The sequence below is a fragment of the Neomonachus schauinslandi genome, chromosome 11 (assembly GCF_002201575.2).
Source record: "Neomonachus schauinslandi chromosome 11, ASM220157v2, whole genome shotgun sequence".
Classification (NCBI taxonomy): domain Eukaryota; kingdom Metazoa; phylum Chordata; class Mammalia; order Carnivora; family Phocidae; genus Neomonachus; species Neomonachus schauinslandi.
In genome coordinates this window covers 2,564,197-2,579,567 of record NC_058413.1, presented here as the reverse complement: position 1 = coordinate 2,579,567, position 15,371 = coordinate 2,564,197, and the positions used below count along the sequence as shown (strand labels likewise).

Genomic DNA, 15,371 nt, shown 5'->3' with positions numbered 1-15,371 from the left:
ATCTCTGTTCACTCCTTCAGGCAGGCAGGCTGGGATTTCTTCCTTGGGTGGATGGAATAGACGCCCGCTCCCAACGCAACAATAGCCCCCAGAGGGCTGGTGGTGGGGCCAGGCTGGCACCAGCCCCTGAAATCCCCCCGGTGAGTACCCACAGCTCTGAGGCAGCGCCAAGCAGCTCATTAAATGCGTCTGGGGTACCCCTTCTATGTACCAGAAACCGAGCCCCTATGTATGGTCAGGCCCCATCAGGAGACAGAACCCACACAGAAGTTTGAACAGGGGAAGTTTAATATAAAGAATTATCAGATCTACTAAGGCAGTAATGTTTAAAGAGAGCTTTCAAGAAAATCCTAGGGTTGAGAGCAAATGCCCAGGGTAAAAAAATTGACCTGAAAGGCATCCCCTCCCCGAGGCTGGGATTCAGCTCTTGTTGGAGGCCCCCCCGGATGGCGCACAGGTGTGCTGGGTTGTTGGAGCCAACGTGGGCAGTCGCCAGGCAAGCAGGAGGAAACCCTGCAGAGGGCGGGCAGGCCGAGGCTGGTGGCCGGATCCCTGGAGGTCGGACACTGGGCGCCACGGCCAGTGCTGGGACGTCCGCGTGCTGTGGGCACGCGCCTTGGCTGTCCCCTCACGGCTGTGAGCAGCAGGGAATGCAACATCACTGAAACTAGACAGAGAAGCCCCCTCCTCCGTGCAGAGTCCCTCCAATGTAACATCAGGTGCGCAGCCAAGGAGAGAGGTCTACAGGGTCCGGCCCACAGTCGCAGAGTGGGTGAGGAAGAGCACATCTGGAGCCAAGGCAATAAGCTGGTAACTGCAGCACCTCTCGTATCCATGTCCCCCCTTATGTCGTGAGGATAAGTGACAGCGAGCCGAAGGTGTCCGTTCCACGTCGGACACCAGTGCGTCTGGCCACTCGGGCTCCCAACACACAGGACAAACGTGGGCATCACGGGCTGCCCGCGGGGCACCGCAGAGGGAACTGGTCATCTCTGCTGGTGGCGTAAACCCTCAGGACCCCCCCGGGGACGAGGGAAGAGGAGGACACGCCAAGCGCCACGCTCTTTCCATTTCCAATGAGGGACCGGAAGCTCCCGGGGCGGGGGCGGGGGCGGGGGGAGCCCCAGCAGAGCCGGCTCTCGTGCTCTTCCTGGACCCTGGGGGCTTCTCCCGGGGGGGAGGGGCTTCAGAAGATCCCGGGCAGCAGGCGGTGGGGCACGGCCGCGGTGTAGCGCTCCCAGCTGCCGCCGTACTTGTTGGCACAGCGGTGCTCATCCCGGACACAGCGGTGGGTCAGCAGGATGGCCATGTAGACGAGGTAGAAATAGGGCAGCAGGTGGCCTCCGCCACAGGCCAGGCAGTACGCCAGGCTGCCCATCAGGTCGCCCGTGTAGTTGAGGTGGCGGGCCACGCCCCAGAAGCCCGACACCAGGAGCTTGCTGCGGTGCTTCTGCCCGTCGGCCGACGTGTACGTGCACTCGATGACCTTGGGCTTCCTGCCCCAGATCAGGCAGCGGCCGTCCGTGCGGCGGAACAGGTCCTTCTGATGGTTGGCCATCCGGAAAATGTAGTAGCCTAGCAGGCCAAGCAGCAGGACGCCCATGGCATGGGCGGTGGCCAGCTGCACCGGGTGGTAGACCAGGTACAAGCCCTGTAGGGAGACGGGGGCATGGCCCGGGGTCCGATCCCGCTCTGCCCCCACTAGCCGCCCACCCATGCCGCGGGACACCCGGGGGAGGGCCTGCAGTTGCCGACAGCATGAGGACCGAGCTCGGTGCCCCCGCGGCTCTGCCCAGCCCCGACTAAGGGGGCGCTGCTCTAGTTTTCCAGAGATGTCTGGGGTTGTGCTCAAGGCCGCCTCACCTAACTGGTGTGAACCCAGGTCCCTGTGGCTCCCCAGGCCAGCACTTTGATACCTGAATTTCGTGGGGCAAGCCAGGACTCTCCTGAGGACTCTGAGCCCCCTCTGAGCCTTCCCCTCCGAGCCCTGGCCCGTCGTCCTCCCATCCCGAGTTTTCTCACCAGTAGGACTCAGCAGATGTCAGTCCACCTGTCTGGAATGTTCTCACCCCCAGCCTCCCCACTCTGCTCTCAGCCCGGCTGTGGTTATCTCTGGAGGCATTTGCCAACTGTCTGAAACAGGTCGGCGGCTCCTCCTGAGCCCTCTCTCAGGAGCCGGCACCCCCACTTCCCGCCAGCACCCCCTCCCTGCACCAAGTTGCCTGCTCCCTGGCCTTTCGCAGCAGCCGTGAGCCTGAGGGGGGAAGAGCCCACGCACGTCTCCTCTGCTCCCACATCTCCAGCACATGCCTGGTGCCGTGCAGACCCTCATCAAGTATTTAAGGAATAAAGGGAAGAGAGAAAACCTCTCATCCTTCAACCATTAAGATTTGATAGGAATATAAATACCCCCTTCCATCCACCCAGTTCAGCCAAATCACTCCTTTTTACCCAAAGTCTACACCATATCATCTTTTTCTTTAAATGTCACATGCTGAGCTGTGTCCCCCAAATTCATATATTGGAGCCCTAACCCCCACAACCCCAGAATGGGTCCATATCGGGAGATGGGGTCTTTAGAGGGTAATCAAGGTAAAATGAGGTCACTGGGGTGAGCCCTCATCCGGTGTGACGGGGGTCCTTATAGGAAGAGGAGATCAGGACACAGACCCCCACGGAGAGACGACCCCGGGGAGGACCCAGGGAGAGCACGGCCGTCCACACACGAGGAGAGAGGCCTCGGGAGGACCCGCCCTCCCGCGCCTGCATCTCGGGTGTCTGTCGCCCCAGCTCCCCTCCCTGTCTATTGTATGTCACGGAGCCCAACTGACTAATCCACCAAGCCTCCTTTCTTCCTGGAAACAGGGAGCGGCCTCCCTCCTCCAGCCCCCAGGGGCCCCCAAGCACACCACCTTTGTAGCGCTTAGCATGTGCTCGGCGCGTCTCCTGAGGGCAGCCCCGCGCGTGCCCAGGGACCAAATGGCCGAATGTTCTGTGGGGCCGCGTCCCGCGCGCCGGCCCCTCACCTGCAGGGTGTACAGGTACGGCAGCCAGACGCAGTCCCCCCAGCCCAAGTACCACCCAAAGTGGTCGTGGCAGATGTCGATGGTTTTCAGGTACCAGGCTTCGTTCCAGAAGAAGTCCAGCACGTAGATGGCCTGTAAAACAGCAAGAGCCGTGTACCGACCAGGGGTCACCCGTGGGGCCGGCCCGAAAACCACAGTCTTGTAGATGAGGAGGTGGCACCTTCTCCACTGGACGGCTCCCATGTGTCCGCCACGCCTGGGACACGGGGCGGGGCTGGGGGGTAGGGAAGGGGGCCCTTATCCTCAGAGAGTCTAGAGAAGTGGGGCACCCAGCAAAGCCCCGGGAGGTGACGCCAAGGCTGTGGAGCTCCAAGAAGAGCAAGGCCGCTCCCAGCAGAAGGGCTCGGGACGGCCCGCAGGGAAGGAGCCCTGCATGCCAGAGTCCACGCCGGCCCCAAGGCCCTTCACCCGCGGGCCCCCCAGGCTGTACCCCCCCAGCTGCCCCTGCAGCACCAAGACACCCATAATGTGGCCATGACGTGGCCAGCATGGCCAGTGACCGGTGTCCTTCTACGCAGATGGGGAAAAGGTGCAGATGAATCACCGTTCCTCCTCCCCACCTGAGAGCCACGGGGACCGTGTGAGGAAAACACTTCAGAGACCGTAAACTGTGAATATGGCCAGGACCACGGACAGGCTTGAGCTGTTAACACGTGTCCCCTGGGAAAGAGGCCCTGGGCCAAAAGAGTCCCCAGGGCAAGCGCAGCACCTGACCCGCGTGCTCACTCGCCCCCTCCCCAGAGATGCCCGGGAAGGGGGCCGACTCCCTTCTAAACGCAGCGGGCTAAGGTTTCTCAAAACCGATCTGGCCTCCAGGTTTTCCCGGCCCCCGGCAAGCATCAGCACCTGCACCCCTTTGGCCGCAGACAGGCTACCTGCAGGACGTTGACCAGGACCATGGCGTTGGTCACCTGGCCGTAGAGCTCCCGCTGCTTGGCCGCAAAGGACAGGTTGATGAGGGTCCAGGCGATGATCCCGGGGCGTCCGTTGAAGAACAGCTTGAAGTCAAACCACTTCCCAATTCGGGGGTTAAACTCAATGCCCATCATGTAGTTGTAAAAGAAATTGCCTGTGAATTTGCTTGAAAATAAAAACAACACGTACATTTAGCCAGGGAGCGTGTCTCACAACACAGGGCCGGTGCGTGCGTGGACACAGTGCCGAGCCCGGCCCTGGCATCAGCTGCAGAGGAGCAGGCAGACGACATGCTGGGCCCTCCGTTTCCCACGGCCTCGCTGGCTCTCACTTGGCACTCAGCTCCGGCTCCACAAGAGTCACCCTGAGCTCCTTCCCAGGCTGGATGGAGAGTCTTCCCTTGAACAGCCAGGCTTCTCCCCACCCTCCTCCAGGTCCCCTGAGGCATGGCCCAGATGAGCCATACAACTGGCTCGACTGCATGAAGATCTTTGCTTGCATGCGGCTGGAGGTGATTCACAGGGTACTTGGGCCCCCACGCGCAACTGAAATTATAAATCTTGCCCGGGTAGAGAGTGAGTGAAAAAGCAGCATGCTCAGAGCCAGGTGCCCGACTCCAGGGCCCACCATGAACCCCTGCTGGACATCCATTGCCCTGGTTCCTGACCCCAAGGCCCTCTCCAGGGGTGACCAGAGAATCAGCCAAGATGACTGATGTGGAGACCTTCCTCAGGTAGAAATTATAGACACACAGGGATTTCTGTGTTCATGAGAAAAACATTTTCATGTCCATTTCCCTCAGTTATAGTAACTAAAAAAGAGCAAAATGTACAAAGTCTACAACAGGTGATTGATTATAAAGCACTGAAAATGACTCACATGAGCCACAGAAGACCAGCCTCATTACCTAATTACCACACAAGTCACAAAGCACCATCATCCAAAGACATTTTCCAAGAGCAAGAGTTAAAGGAAACACATTTTGTCTTTACTTGGGCCCCTAAATGTATCTGAGATAAAATGTAGGACCCAAGCACAAGAATCTTATTCATGAGCGCTTACACCCATCTACAGGAGGAACCCAATCAACATCTGTTGGTGGAGGGAGAGATGGATGGAGGGATTGAGGGAGGCAGGGATGAAGAATGGGGGTTGGAAAGGTGGATGAGTGGGTGGAATGAATGGAATAGATGGGTTGAATGGGTGGATGGGAAGATGGGGGCATGGGTGGGTTAAATGGATGGGTGGGTAGTTAGGTGGATGGATGCATAGATGTGTAGGTGGGTGGATGGATGGATGGGTTACATGGTGGGTGGATGGGAAGGTGTGTGGATGGGTGGGTAGGTAGGTGGATGGACAGATGGATGGGTGGAAGGATGAACAGCTGGGCGGGTGAGTGGATGGGTGGGTAGATTGGTTTGGTGGATGGGTTAAATGAATGGGTGGGTAGGTAGGTAGATGAATGGTAGACGGGTGGATGAATGGATGGATAAATGGGTTAGATGGAAGGGTGGATGGGTGGGTGGATGGATAAAGAGCTAGATGAGGAGATGGCTAGCTGGGGGGCTCACAACTATCTAACCTAAAGCTTCCATGAGAAGCCACCAACCAGTGGGGCTCTCCCTGGGAAGCTCTTACATTAAAGCCACTGAGATAACAAGACTCCTCACTAAGACCGTTTCAGGCCACACTCATGTGCCAGCGATGGAGGCAATGGGCGGCCCCTCCCAGGACAGCCCTACTGGTGATGACTCGGCCAAAGATGGACTCGGCCATCCTCCACTGCATTCTTCCTAAGGCAGAAGAAGCCCCCTAGACATTTAGAAAGGATGTTCCCCAGAATCAAACAAGATCCGTTAGGCATCTCCATCAAGGATTCTCAATCCTCAGAGCTTTACGACCTCCTATCCCAAGGTCGTAGAGAAAGGGGTGCAAGCATCCACGTTCCACTTTAGCTTGACCAGCTGCTGAAGAACGTACCAGTCTTTGGCATTGGTGGGGAAGAAGTAGCCCTTGATCATGGCGAAGGTGGAAACAGCGTAGCCGAGGATGTTGGCGCACCAGAGCAGTGGTATCCAGTTGTCGAAGATGATGGTGGGAGAGAACCAGGACAGGAAGTGAGAGTTTGCAAACCAGAGAAGGTGCGTGATGAGCCACGCTTGCAGGCCGTTGATTTCATACTTGTTGACAACCCCTGCGGAGGGAAGATGCAAAAATCAAAGTGTTTTCCCGACTGAAAGAGCAGCTGGCCCAGGCCCTGCCTGCTCCAGGCCTATCTGGAACACCAGGTTGCAGTCCTGAAGCCGGTCAGCTTCTGCTCTAACTTGGGCCCCCGGTCAAAATGCCAGGAGCACAGTGACGTTGTTAGCTCCGGGATCAACTGCTCCTGCTTTCAGGGTCCTGGGAAGAGGCAAAGGGCACAGACTAGTCCTCTGGTTCTGATTCTCCTCGGCCGAGCACAGGCCAGACCACCAGCCTGCAGTCTGCTAGAGAGTGAGGATGCCCCCACAGTACCTGTCGGGAAGCACGCCAGCCTCCCGCTGCCCCGGGAGCCCTCTGCAGGCAGGGACAGGGCCGATTCCACCTGCAGGGCTCCTCCTGGCTTCTTGGTGACTGCAGGCAGCTCTGCAGTGCCCCCCAGTCCCCCGGCCTGGATGCAAGTGGCCGCTGCCATGTTCTCGGTGGGGAGGTGCTCCAGCAGCCTGATTACATCATCCAGCTGTGGGGTCAGGGCCACTCAGTGCCCTGTTTGCTGAAGAACGTGATCTTCAGCCTTCGGGCCGGCTCAGCCCCGGGCCGCCCTGGACACCAGCAGGGCCCAGGGCGGCAGCAATGCCCGAGCGAAGTTCACTTTCATTTTGTTGGGGAGCACGCTCAGGGGTGGAAGCAGCACAGGGCTACACGGGCCCCGTGAGACAATGAGGCAGGGAGAAGAGAAGGGATGCGCGTGGGCTCGGGTTACCTGCGGGGGTCACGGCGCCCTCTTGAATGCCTCCCACGTAGCCCGGCAGGAACTTATGGCAGAAGTCAGGAAGCGCCACGTACAAAAGCACCTGCAGCGGAGATTGAAGGCTGAGTGACCCGCCGCCTGGAGGGCCTGGCTCTTTCACCCAACCTTGCCTTTGTTCATTGACCTGACTCACACAAAAGCACCACACGAATGGCAGAAATCCTGATTTTTGGTCGGTTAGTCCTTCCAGAAGAGTTCGTGACTCTGGGTGCCCTGACCGCAGGCCTGGTGGGGCTCTGAGGGCGGCGGTGCCCCGAGCAGGAAGCTCATTACTGCCTAAAGCAGCAAAGCAGTCTCCCCCCGGGACAGCCCAAGAATCCTTCCCACGCACGTTTCTGGGGCCATTTTAAAAAGTGAGAGAATTCACATGCCATACAATTCGCCTTTTTAGACCCTTCCCGGGTCACTTAGTGCATTCACAAGGTCGTGCAACCACCACCACCATCCAGCTCCAGAACAGGGCCATCACCCCCAAAGGGAACCCCACCCCCATTTAGAAGTCGCTCCCTGTTCCCCTCCCCCTACTGCCCCCCAACAACCATTAACCCATTTTCTATTTTTTCTATTCCGGGCGTTTCATATAAATGGAGTCATGCACCATGTGGCCTTCTGTGCGTGGCTTCTTTCACTCAGGAAATGTTCTCAAGGTCCATCCCTGCCAGAGCACACGTGAGTCCCCACTCCTGGTCACGGTTGAGTAACGTTCCACCGCAGGGATGGACTAGGCTTTGTTTTAGCCACTTGTCCACTGACATTTCTACTCTTAGGCTATTGTGACTCATGCTGCCCCATCTCGTTTTTCACCCAAAGGGGCCAAGAGACTGGAAATGAGAGGGACCCTGGAGCCCAGAAGCTAGGACCCTGAGAAGAAACTGCTACTAAAGGTGGGAGCCTTCCTCCAAGGAGGAAACCCGGGGTGGAGCTGGGGGCTTCTCCCGGTTCTGTCTCCCTGGATTCAGATAATAAACAACCCTGCCTGTTCACCAGGTTCTTGGTGCAAACAGCCCCTTCCTGGTGAACTCCTTCTGGTCTCAAAGGCCAGCGGGGTCACAACACTTGGCCAGGAGCGTGCAGCCACCTGCTGGGGACACGGGCCGTGGCTTTGCCGAGTGGTGTCTCCTGTAACGGAGAGCATCCCTCTGGGGGCTGGAATGCTCCTTCCCATGGGCTGCTGTCAAGGGAAGCTTCCTGTTGGGCACAGGGCTTCCCGGAGCCAGCCCTGCCTCACAGCCTCCCACAGCATCTTGCTCCATCCTACTACGCATGTCCCTGCAGGGCCGTGCATGGTCCTAAACTGCGGGGCGCCTCACCCCGCACGTGGGTCAGACACCGTGATGCCGCCAGGTGCCTTCTATCAGAAGACAGAGCTAAGTGGGTCAGGCTCCAGGTAATGCCCTGTAGGGTCCTGGGAAGGAGAATGCCAACCTAAGCCAGGGCTCCATTTCCCGGACAAATGGCCATCCCAACAAGAGGGGCGCTTGGTGCCCGCTGTGCCCCAACGACATTAGCCAGGGAGGGCTGACCTGGAACGTGACCCACAGGGTGTAGAGCTGGGCTGCTTTCTTCGTCATAGATGGAGTCTTGGCCCAGATGTCTGAGAGCCGAGCACGCCCAGTGGCAACATCCAGCACGGGGGCTGTCAGAGAGCAGGCATACTGGTCACACGCCATGATGAAGTAGTATACGATGAAGGGCGCGAAGAGCAGCAGAAAGATGACGCTCGCCAGCGAAAACCAGTCCACCTCCCTGCAACAGCAGACAGCAGACGGTCACACGGGGCCCGCCTGCCCTGGGACCTCGCAGACAACGCTTTCTGTGTCTGTAGGGGTCCCGTTGTTCAAAGTAGCCAGGGCCTCAGAGACGGCTGTTCGCTCTCAGCACAGAGGCCTCCCCGTTGCCTGGAAGAGCCATTCCACATGTGTGCTCTACCGCGAGCCACAGGGAGGCTGACAGATCCGTGGGCACCCACAGAAAGCCCAGAGCCTGTCACCCACAAGGCCAGAGGCTTCCCGGTTCTGGGCAAGGGGGATGCCCACCCACTCCCAAGTCCCTACACTCTCTGGCCCAAGAAGGACAGAGACAACAGTGAGCTTCAACGCCAGGGCCAGGCTGTTTTAGTCAGTGTTTCATTTCTTCTTCAATTCCTTACTTTATAAAATGGGAAACTGGTTATGTTTCATTAGTCTTGATGATAAAAACTTAATTTAATAGGTCTCTAAAATCCCAGAGGCTGGCAACCTCTAAGACCTCACTTTATTTTCTAGCTGGGAAGACTGCCAAGATTCTTACCAGGCACGGCCCCACTGTCCTTGAGTCGCGGCCCTGCTGTTGGTGATGCAGTCTGGACTCTTGGTTTTGGAAGCATCATGTAGGGAGTTTGCAGCCATTGGGCCCTGAGGGAAGAAGATAATCCTGCTCGGATCATCCCATGAAGAAGAGCCACCACATCTCCCTGCCACATCTGCCACCGCTCATAGACTCTGCAGGACTGGCCTCTTTCACTTGCCTACTCACTACCTTGTCCTGATTCCAGATAGGGAAGAGATGACGGATTGTGCTTCAGTTTCTCCTTCCTGAAATCTGCAATAACCTCCTACCTGGCCCTCCTATGTCTCTTGATTCAGTCTTCAGATGGTGGCAGAATGCCCTCTTACCATGTGAACCAGGCCATCCATGTTTCAGAAACCTATTGCAATCTGCTCCTGCCTCCTGTCCTCCCCACTCTCTCCTCATACCTTCTAATCCAGGCACATAGGATCTTTAACGATCCTTGAATATGGTTCATTTCATTCATGATACCTGTTATTTCTGCTTAGAACATGCTTTGCAGGTCTCCTCACATTCAGATCTTTTGTAAAATGTCCCTTCCTTAGTATGACTTTTTATTTTTCCTGGAGTTAATTATTGCCTACTTTTTCCATTTGCTAAGGTTTCTATGCATGTCACTAATTTTTTTTCTGAATACTCTAACAGAGCTATCACACATTTCAGCAATTTTTCTAGATACTCTAACACAATAATTGATCATTTCCATTCTCCCTCTCCCCTATAGCCATTCATCTTGCACCAATGTACAAGCCAGTCAGCCAATTTACATTGCCTGCACCCCAGACCCCCTGCCAAGTCACTCTCCCTGCTACTTTATTTTCTTAATAACTCTTTACATCATGTAGAATGCTTTTTTTTTTTTTTTTAATTTGAGTGCATGTCTATTGTCTGTCTCCCTCCATTAGAATGTAAGCTCCCCAAGGGCAGGAATCATGTGTCCTATTTATTGTTCTACTACCAAGTCCTAGAACACAGTCTGGTACATACAGTGCATTCAATAAATAATCACTCTACAAAAAAAGGGGGAATAACTGAACTTGTCTATGGGGGAAGCAATGACATCTACACTTCCAGAACAAGTTCTAATTGTGAAGTTTTCAAAATATCAAGGATAAGAAAACATGATATTAAAAGCTTTTAGAGAAAAATCCAGAATTAAGAATCATACTAGCAGTAAGTTGGATTTTAGAAGACAATGATGGAAAACTTTAAAAACTCTGAGGAAAACTGTTTTGCAACCTAGAATTCTATTCCCAGATTAACTATTATTCAGAGGAGACGACACAGGATCCAAGAGAGCTACTGAAAGAAAGCCCAGTGAAAGGACAAGGGGATGAGAGCTGTGCAGTGCACCAGACAGTAACCAGTCCATACTGGTACTAAATGAATGGCTTTGTTGGGAGGGAGAATAGAAATGATGAATTTTATTGTGTTAGACTGTGAAAAATTATTGATAGTATGACAGCTGTATTGCAGCATTCAGAAAAAAAAATAGTGAAAGATGCATAGAAACCTTAGTAAATGGAAAAAAAGAAAAAAGAAAGAAAGAAACCTTAGTGAATGGAAAGTGAGGCAATCATTAACTCCAGGAACAATAAAAAGTCATACAAGGGGGAAAAAAACCCCAAACCATAATTGTAGTACATTACTTGGCTTAACAGTAAATAATAGCAACTTCATCATAACAGTGTAATACGTGGCTATAGACTGACTACTAGATGTGTAGAAGGATACATAAAGCTGAGCGTGACAAAAGTAAATTATTTAAAAATAAGCAGGTAAAAACAATAATACAAAAGTAACTAAAATAATGAAAAGTATTTGTTTCTGGGAATTAAGACTATGGGATGAAGTGGAGAACTGTTTATTCTACATATAAGTCTTAAAAGCCGCTGACTTGTTTAAAAATGTGAACATGAGTTACTTTAACACAAATGTACATTCATTAAAAAAAATTTCAGTGACAAAAGACATTTTCATTTGTAGTGTGGGAACTGTAGCCACATCACTTAATTTAATTTTCACAGGTAAGTTTATGGAATGTCTACCTATGATGTACAAAGCAGGATGAAGAGTTCCTTATGGACCATCCATCTCTACAGCCCCGAAACAGAATACAGAGCTTGGTGTGTGGGAGTCACTTTCACTGAACATGGCAGAAAACTGGAAAAGGGCCAGAAATGTATAGGCTCAGAACTCAGTGTAAAAAGCCAAACAGAAAATGCTGCTGAAGGGAAAGAGTGTATCTTCTACAGATTCAAACAAGCCCAAACAAATATTTTGAGATTACAGAGTTCATTCACCCAGGAGTCTCCTCTGTCATGAGCACTGAATCTTGTAATAAACGTGTAAGTTACATCCTTGGAGACAAGTAGCCAGGGGAGAGGGAGGTGTTCGGGGTGTATTTTATTTTATTCCTAAGACTCACAGACAGGAGTTGATGTACCAGCTGTCTTTACTTTTTCAAAGCTAAAAAGTCACTGTCTATGCCCACGAACAACAGTGCTAAGACACGCTTACCTCCAATGTCTTGTCTAGGGCTTTCACAGCAGAATGGAAGTGTTCCTTCTTGAACGGGCCTCTCTAAAATCTCTGGACTCTCTTAATTCAAAAGGCCCAGTTGATCCTTCTCAACCCACTAAGAAAGTCCTGCAGGGACACAAAAATGATGAAGATGCTCAGGGAGCTGACATTTCAGGATTGAAGGCAGATAAGGACCCAAAAGGCATTTATTCAAGGCCCACTGTTGGAACCAAGTGAGAAGTGCAAGCCCAAGAGCTCAGGGTTCAAAAGCGGAAGACGCCCCATGGAGGGGGTAGGGAATATTACCACCCAGCTTCTTTGCCTAGCACACACAGTGTCTGGCAAATAGTAAGTACTTAATTATAATGGGGGGGTTGAACACAAGTCTTCATGGCAGCATCACCTTGGACATGAGCCTTAGCATAGGCAGATGCAGACCTGATGAGTAGCAATGAACAGAAAGGTATTTTCTTTGAAGACTTACACCAAGCAGCCACATATGCATCTGAAACATTTCTAGAAGCTTGTTTGTGCCACCAGCCCGAATCAAGCCCCCTGGAGTTAGCACATTCCATTGGTACATTCTGGGAGCCAGTGAGAGCCTAAGAACATGGAGCAGCAGTGAGAGTGATCTGGGCTTGGAGCCTGGCTCTCTGCAGACTCGCAGGACCCAGTGACCTTCCTAAGTGTCTTGGGTCATGAATGCCTACACATGTGAGGATCTGCAGTGGTTGTTAAAGCTGGGTGAGGGAGAGTTAGTGTCCCATACCTGGGGATAAAGACCAGCCAGGGGAGGGGATGAGGCTTTCTGACAGCCTGATCAGCTCCCTCGACTGGTCTTTGAGTTCCACAGGCCGAAGCCAAAGGGACATGGCCCCTGAGGGTTTGAGGATGACATAGAAGTGCCTGACCCTAAGCTTCTGATTGCCAAGGCATTCATGGCAAAGACATCCATCTCAAATAAACATACCACCAGCTGCTTAACCCAGCTACCAGCCAAACAACCAGAGAAGGAACCAGGCCACTCCCACCTGTAAGTCCCCTTTCAGAAAGCCCTAGGTGACCAAGAGAGCTGACCACTGCAGTGACCTCCCTTCTTCCCGTGCCCTTATTCCCACTCTTATGCTTTAAACTGGCCAATAAAGAGTGAACCCATGAAACCCCAGGCCCCCACCCTTGACCCCCATGAAGGCAGAGTCCCAGGCCCACATACACCCTCTCTCCCCATGACCTCACTGTGTCTCTGGGCATTCTGTGTGGCCTCCAGGACCTGTGAGTAATAAACCTTGCTCGTCGGAGCTCCCCAATGGTTGTTGCTGAGGCACGCCTGCAATCATAAGGACCACTAGGGCTGGGCCAGCCATGATGGCCCTGGGAGGGAGCGGGTTGCCCCAGTAATACAAGCCCAGGAGGGTGCTTCAGGCATTCCCAGACCACAGTATCACTATCTACAGGCTGAGACCCACACAACAGATGACTTACACCCCTTGGCAGCTTTTTGGCATATTGAAATTTTACAAGTTTGGGGATGCTCTAGACACCCAGGAGCATGGCAGAGACATCTGGGGGCTGGCACAAGGAACGTCCTGGAGGCCCCAAGGTCACCACCAAGGCTGTGAGTTCTCAGCAGCACAGATTCCTGCTGCCCACTTGGAATCCAAGTTGTGGGACCACCTGCTAGGCCTGTTTCCTCATCCACAAGCAGCTGTCACCTGCTTACTCAAGGAAATGAGGTCATGGCACCAAGTGCTCAGAGCCTTCCCTGACCCCATCGGAGTTCACCTAAAAGAGAGCCAGCTATCGCCAAAAGGATCCTCAGCACCCTCAGGCCTCAGGAAGGCTCAGCTGGGCTCATGCAGGGCATCAGGGTGAGGTTCAGACTAGCAGAGGTCTAAGGGCCATGCATCCCCAAAGCCAGCCCCAGAGCGTTCTGGTTACCCCCTGCACCTAACCACACTGCTACCTGATGGCTTAAAACAACAGTCTTTTCATCCTTTCTCATTGCTTCTGTGGTTAGAGTCTGGGGAGACTGGCTAGGCAGTTACAGGTTGGGGTGTGCCAGAGTGGCTGTCTTCATGAGGTCTCTCCTTTTGGGCCAGCTAGGTCGTCCTCACAGCCTGGTGGCTCAGCGCCATGGAAAGAGGTTCAGGGAACCAGCAAGGGTTCCAGCAGACCCCACAGAGTTGTACCACCCCTTCTGAGGGCCTGAGGAGACAAGTGACAGCACTTCCAGCACATTCTATCGGCTACAGGGAGTCCCAAGTCCACCTCCTTTCAAGGGGAAGGGAATCGAGCTCCACCCCTTGATGCGGGGATTGCAAGGTATGAGAACACAAGATACTGTTGGGGCCATCCCTCGATGATTCAACCTTTACAGACAGTGGCTATGTACTGAGCATCTACAGAGTTCCAAGTGCCCAATATCTTACTGAGTTATCGCACAGACACCAGAAAGTGAGCATTACGATGTCCATTTTACAGATGAGGAGGTTGATGTGAGCAAGGTGGAGTGCGTTCTCTGCTCACTCAGGCCCATGGGGAGGGAGGTTAATGACTTCTGGGGGTGGACTGGAGAAAGAAGAAAGGCAAGGACCCCTACATTTGACTTCTAAACTTGCGTTACAGTGAGCATATATTTGCAGCTTTTGGAGAGCAGACTCCTGGAGCCACAGTCAAAGCTGCAGCTTACCCTTTAGAATCAGGGCTCAGCGTCTCTGGGCATTTCTTTCCACCTAGGGCACATGCCTACTTCTGAAGGCCTCGGAAAGCGCCCCAGGAGTGGCTCTGCTGGGTCCCTGCTGGGCCCTCAGTCCTCTCAAGGTAAGCCAGGCCACAGCCTCCTGGCGCCAAGAGCTTGGAGGAGCCACACATATGCAAAGCAGCCCCTGCCTTTGGAAGTGAGGCTTGTGAACTGTACGTGTGAGTTGAGGGAGTGACCACTGCAGAAGGTCCAGGGTCAGGGGGCGGGGCTGGGGCAGGCTGGGTTGTAGAGAAGCTGCAGGTAAACCAAGAATCACCCCAAAGATCAGCCCCATCGTGCTTTGGGAATGGTGGGGGGGATGCACAGGTGACCTCCCGATCCCCATTCAGCCACAAATGTTCCCAGAATGGTGGGTCTTAGGACTCCAAGAGCTGTTTAAAAACTCTTTTCGTTATTGCTAAATTATTTTATTACATAAGTCTGTTTTCTGGAAAATAGGAAAAGAACACCTGTATCCCCATCCCTGTTTAAGGCTTGGGTGTACAGCTTTTCAAGTAATCTTTTTAATGACAGACTTATCTCCCTCTTGCCCCTTTTGCTGTGACATGCCAGGGGACTTGTTTCCATGTTGAGTCCATTCGTTTTAACAGTTGCCACGTATCTCACCGGATTAGTGCATCATGACTTAATCTGATCTTCTTACTGATAGTCATTAGTTGTTTCTGGTTTTTGCATGTATATACAGCAAGTCATAATGGGAGTTCTTTTTTTTTTTTTTTAAAGATTTTATTTATTTATTTGAGAGAGA

General features: G+C 53.3%; 1 protein-coding gene across 2 annotated transcripts in view; it reads right to left on the bottom strand.

The window, feature by feature from the left end:
- Window positions 1-275: 275 nt before the first annotated feature.
- Window positions 276-15,371, bottom strand: part of DHCR7 (7-dehydrocholesterol reductase) — a 16,309-nt gene continuing 1,213 nt past the window's right edge. For both annotated transcript variants that reach the window (XM_044919385.1, XM_021685158.2), the window contains exons 2-9: window positions 11,860-11,988; window positions 9,301-9,404; window positions 8,535-8,757; window positions 6,964-7,054; window positions 5,982-6,195; window positions 3,962-4,166; window positions 3,027-3,158; window positions 276-1,651 (exon numbers count right to left, since the gene is read on the bottom strand). In XM_044919385.1, coding sequence (XP_044775320.1) covers window positions 1,187-1,651; window positions 3,027-3,158; window positions 3,962-4,166; window positions 5,982-6,195; window positions 6,964-7,054; window positions 8,535-8,757; window positions 9,301-9,398 — 1,428 coding nt within the window. In that variant the 5' untranslated portion in view covers window positions 9,399-9,404; window positions 11,860-11,988 and the 3' untranslated portion in view covers window positions 276-1,186. The remainder of the gene's footprint in view (window positions 1,652-3,026; window positions 3,159-3,961; window positions 4,167-5,981; window positions 6,196-6,963; window positions 7,055-8,534; window positions 8,758-9,300; window positions 9,405-11,859; window positions 11,989-15,371) is intronic.